Source organism: Nelumbo nucifera, chromosome 6 (genome assembly GCF_055504915.1).
Source record: "Nelumbo nucifera cultivar China Antique chromosome 6, China Antique-T2T, whole genome shotgun sequence".
Classification (NCBI taxonomy): Eukaryota; Viridiplantae; Streptophyta; class Magnoliopsida; order Proteales; family Nelumbonaceae; genus Nelumbo; species Nelumbo nucifera.
The window spans coordinates 37,859,160-37,864,418 of NC_142654.1; the positions used below are offsets into that span (position 1 = coordinate 37,859,160).

Consider the following 5,259-nt stretch of genomic DNA (forward strand, 5'->3'; position numbering starts at 1 on the left):
ATGTATGCTTGAATTCTTTGACATACAAAAGCCCAAAATGCTTCTTGATTTTCGAGAATTGGTTTCTATCACGACAAGGCAACGAGGAATTGGACCTCTACTGTTGGGCCAACGAAACATACGAGTTTTTATCCCGTGAATCGGTTACAAAATCAACCGGGTTGATGGTGGGCCAGCTTTATGATGACCATGTCTCATTTTACGTTCATGATCGGACGGCTACATTTGTCAAATCACCTTTGATCTGATGGACGATCCTTCCAACGTCTCGCCTCGCTCGCTTAAAGAAATAGGGTTTTCGGTTTTCACTTCTCACTTCTCTCGAGTCTGGACTGGTCTAGCAGCTGGCCTTTTCATCCAATCCCTTCTGTTCTGTCGAACGGGCCATTTATTTCCATTTCAAATTCAAAATTCAAATTCCCACTTAAAACAAGCGGCGTTTACGCCGTTTCCGTCAAATCTAACGTCAATGAAACGGAAGACGGAAATCGTTTAATCCGACCTATAAATTTCTCCTTGTCTCCCCTTTTCTCCCCATTTCTTTAGGTGCTTCTTCTCTTTGATCTTCCGCTTTGTCTTCCATTACCAGACCTTCGTCGTCTGTAATCCACGTTTTTTCACCGGATCTCTGCGTCTAGTTCCATTTGCAGCTCAAAGATGCGTGAGATTTTGCACATCCAGGGAGGCCAGTGCGGCAACCAGATCGGTGCCAAGTTCTGGGAAGTCGTGTGCGCTGAGCATGGGATCGACGCTACCGGAAGGTACCATGGGGACTCTGATCTACAGCTCGAGAGGGTTAATGTCTACTACAACGAGGCTAGCTGTGGACGGTTTGTTCCTCGTGCGGTGCTGATGGATCTGGAGCCAGGGACTATGGACAGTGTTAGATCTGGTCACTATGGTCAGATCTTCCGCCCTGATAACTTCGTTTTCGGGCAGTCCGGTGCCGGAAATAACTGGGCCAAGGGGCACTACACCGAAGGAGCGGAGCTCATCGATTCTGTTCTCGACGTTGTCAGAAAAGAGGCAGAGAACTGTGATTGCTTGCAAGGTAATCTTTCTGATTTCCTTTTAATCGTCTCCATGTGCCCTATTAATCCTCTGTCTTCATTACACGATTTTGCTCTGTATAAGCTATTTCGTTGCTAACTTTTTCCTTTTGAGTTGAAGATGACACTTTCTTGCTATTTCTTCTTTTATAGTTGCTTTCACTCAAGATTGTATTCTTTGTTATAGTTTTTATTGCCAAGATTTTCTTGCGATACTTGAGCTTGATTCATTCTGAATACAAGGCCAGTGTAGCCCGTTGATTTCGTTTTATATGCCTCAGATTTTCTGTCGAACCCTGGCTTATCCTGTTATTTCTACTTTGCCAATGGTTGATGATATTCTCTTGAATTCTGTTACAATTTCTAAGTTAATATTGGTTTTTTGAAATAACGTTTGTGCTGTTGGCTCCTGTTTTTGTGCTCGAAAAGTTTTCTTAGATGCTTGCTGTTGGTTCTTGGCATTTCTTTTCTGTAATATTTTTACCCGTAAGTTATTTTGATTTTTTGCGCCTTGATGCCCTTAAATCCTCAATTTGTTCTCTGTGATTCCTTTCAGGATTTCAGGTCTGCCATTCGTTGGGAGGTGGAACCGGATCAGGAATGGGAACCTTGCTCATTTCAAAGATCAGGGAGGAGTACCCGGATCGGATGATGCTTACATTCTCAGTCTTCCCATCTCCGAAGGTTTCTGATACGGTCGTTGAACCTTACAACGCTACCCTCTCTGTTCACCAGCTTGTCGAGAATGCAGACGAGTGCATGGTTTTGGATAACGAAGCTCTCTATGATATCTGCTTCCGCACACTCAAGCTCACTACTCCAAGCTGTAAGTCTCTTTCTCTCTCTCTCTCTCTGCGCTTGTGATGGTGTCAAATTGTTATACTTTATTGATCAAGTCGCATATACTGCCTTTAGGGTTTCAGTGCTTCGACGCCCAATGTGTGACCTTTTCCACACTAAAGAAATTGTGTGGTGTTCCTCTGCCTCTGACATTTCCCGGATGACAATTAAAATATGTTTGTCAATCGGCGAAAGATTGCATTCAATGACATCGTTGCCCTTTCCTTTTACATAGTACAGTGATACGAACATAAATAACAGGGGCATTTTACAGAAATCATGGTTGGACATGGATGATAATTTTAGAACAAAGTGTAGTAATTATGGCGATTGCATAGGTCACATGATACCATGTTTTTTTTTATTATTATTGTCATTATTATAAAGCGTAGTACCATCTCTACACCCTTATTGCACATGGGTCGTCTGTCGGTTGGACCCGCCACCCATTTGTTAAAATGGTATTTTGCGTTAGATCTATTTACATTTCGGTCCTCTAATAACACGGCAATTTGTATTGGATTTTACTTGCCTCAGTGCATGAGTTGTGAATTTTTATTGCATTACGTTGAAAATAATCTAATTGTGTTGAGTAGTCACCATTTACAAGGCTGGTTGATTATTTTCACATTCATGGTTTTTTGCTGATGAGAACGTCGACATGATAATTTAATTTAGTTTTCAATTAAAATGGATTGTTCTTGGACTAACAAATGACTATCTATGAGCAGTTGGGGATCTGAACCACCTGATTTCTGCGACCATGAGTGGGGTCACTTGCTGCCTTCGGTTCCCCGGTCAACTCAACTCTGATCTTCGCAAGCTGGCAGTCAACCTCATTCCGTTCCCTCGATTGCACTTCTTCATGGTTGGTTTTGCTCCGCTCACATCTCGTGGGTCTCAGCAATACCGTGCCCTTACCGTCCCCGAGCTCACTCAACAGATGTGGGATGCCAAGAATATGATGTGTGCTGCCGACCCACGACATGGGCGGTATCTCACTGCTTCTGCCATGTTCCGTGGCAAGATGAGCACCAAGGAGGTTGATGAACAGATGATCAACGTTCAGAACAAGAACTCATCTTACTTCGTCGAGTGGATCCCGAACAATGTGAAGTCCACAGTTTGTGACATACCTCCTACAGGTTTGAAGATGGCCTCAACATTCATCGGTAACTCCACATCAATCCAGGAGATGTTCAGGAGGGTCAGTGAGCAGTTCACTGCCATGTTCAGGAGGAAGGCTTTCTTGCACTGGTACACTGGTGAAGGTATGGACGAAATGGAGTTTACAGAGGCGGAGAGCAACATGAACGATCTGGTGTCCGAGTACCAGCAATACCAGGATGCCACAGCTGACGAGGAGGGTGATGAGTATGAAGATGAAGAGGAGCTTCAGGATGAGTAAGAGAAAGGATTGCTGCCGTCGCTATTTGTATTGGGATATAAATGTGCAGCTTCCTCTGCTTGCATCAAGTTGGAGTTTCTTGTTTGCTATATTTTCAATGAGTATTTTTGATGTGGGGATGGGTTTGCTGCTGCAATATCCTATTGCCTTGTTCTCTATGATCGTACTGCTTTGGTTGTTCTAACATTCTGTCACAAGTAATGTTTACTGGCTGGCTTATTTTCTTTCACTTCGGTTAGTTAACTTTGTTTGAACTTTGAAGGGATATTATAGTACAATCACAATTTTCCCTCTGTGGTGTTGCATTTGGACTAGTGTAAAACAACTGGATTCCTTTTTGTGCGTTTGGGGAGGTGGGTGTTTGAACCCTCTATTTTCTTTGATACAGAAGCCGTCAAACGCAATTGTGATATTATATTTTGCACTGACCCTTTGGTTGTGTTTGGTTGTATAGCAAATTCATTTGCACTGATGCAAAACTATGTTAGTGCAAATGATTTAGCTATAAGTTTTAAAGTTTTAATTTATTTTTGTTTCAAATTTTATTTACTTTGGTTAATAATAAAGTAAAATAAGACTTGATGCAGAATAAAATAAAATTAAAACTAAATTTGCGTTTTTTCCATTTGCACTTTTATATATTATTAGTGCAAATAAAATATCTCTGCAACCAAACACAGCATTTGTTTCATATTTGGTGCAAAAATTATTTTGATGCGCCGAGGCATTATCTATTGTCATGTGACTCTGTGACTGATGTCTGGGGCATGCGACTTGCGATATTTTATTCTTCAGGTGTCGTTCATTCAAGCTAACACCAGCTGTATTGTACAGGTTGTACAACAAAGAAGATTCTTTACCTATTTTACAATTTTAGGAGCCATGAAATGTCATTCAATCTCCCAATTGAAAACAACTGAATTTGACATCTCACCAAAGCCTAGATCAATTTTGAAGCAAAGATGTAGACTGCAGGCAATTCCAGGCTGTCAAGCTTTACCATGTATGGTTCCAATGATTGACAAAAAAAATCAGTGGGGGGAGGTGTGATACCGTGGGACTGGGATGATAACCTTATCCCTATTGGTGGGATGGGACGATGGATAGGGATTTTTACAGTTTCAGGGAGTGGCTCTCCATCGCCCCGCCCTACCCTCTTTACCATTTTACATGTCCGATACCCCGATTGCAATGACTGGTTGGAACTGTTGAGAGTATTTTGTTGATAGATCCCTTTCTTTTCTTCATGGGGTTTTAGACTATGATACAAATTTGGATCTGCTTCTCACACCAACAGTCACAGTCAGCCACAGATCAATGTATATTTGGAACATCTCCCATTAATAATAACAAACAACGAAAAATGTTTCCGATGTGCTGCTGGAATATATTGTAAAGTCAGTGTGATGAACAGATCCATGAACATGCTGTGAAATTGGTGTGAGCAGATCCGGACTCCTAAGATAAGTTATAACAATAAATCGGTATCAAATCGTAACCAATTAGATGAATTTATCAAAACAAACTATTTGTACAATCAAGGTTCAAAGTATTAATATGTATCGGGCTAAAGTAATCTGAAAAATTGAACCCGCCATTGCTTTGTTTTATTTAATTTATTTAGATTTTTATCATTTGTTATAAAATAACAATCAAACGTTATCATCGTTATCATCATCACCATCAATATTATTAATCTTCAAGAGATAAACTAATGTGGAGATGACCATTCTAAACATACAGAAATAGCAGTTAGCTTCCCAACAGTCCGAGAATCGAGGAAAAGAAGAACATAAGTTGAATGTATTGCAGGTGTATTGTGTAACATCAAAAGTAAAGCATGTAAATCATACGAATCCATCAAAATTTCATAGCTATATCATGGATGCCATGAGTCCTTTTCATCCAGAGATAATACAAAACTGAAAAAAAGGAAAACAAAATATTGGCTTTTTAGTTTTC

General features: G+C 40.6%; 1 protein-coding gene across 1 annotated transcript; it reads left to right on the forward strand.

Annotated features, from left to right (window-relative positions):
- The first annotated feature begins 314 nt into the window (after window positions 1-314).
- LOC104608711 (tubulin beta-1 chain-like) lies at window positions 315-3,590 on the forward strand. Its single transcript, XM_010274766.3, has 3 exons — window positions 315-1,051; window positions 1,606-1,875; window positions 2,621-3,590. Exons 1-3 carry the CDS (start codon window positions 658-660, stop codon window positions 3,295-3,297), a joined length of 1,341 nt encoding a protein of 446 aa, XP_010273068.1. The 5' UTR covers window positions 315-657; the 3' UTR covers window positions 3,298-3,590.
- Window positions 3,591-5,259: the final 1,669 nt, after the last annotated feature.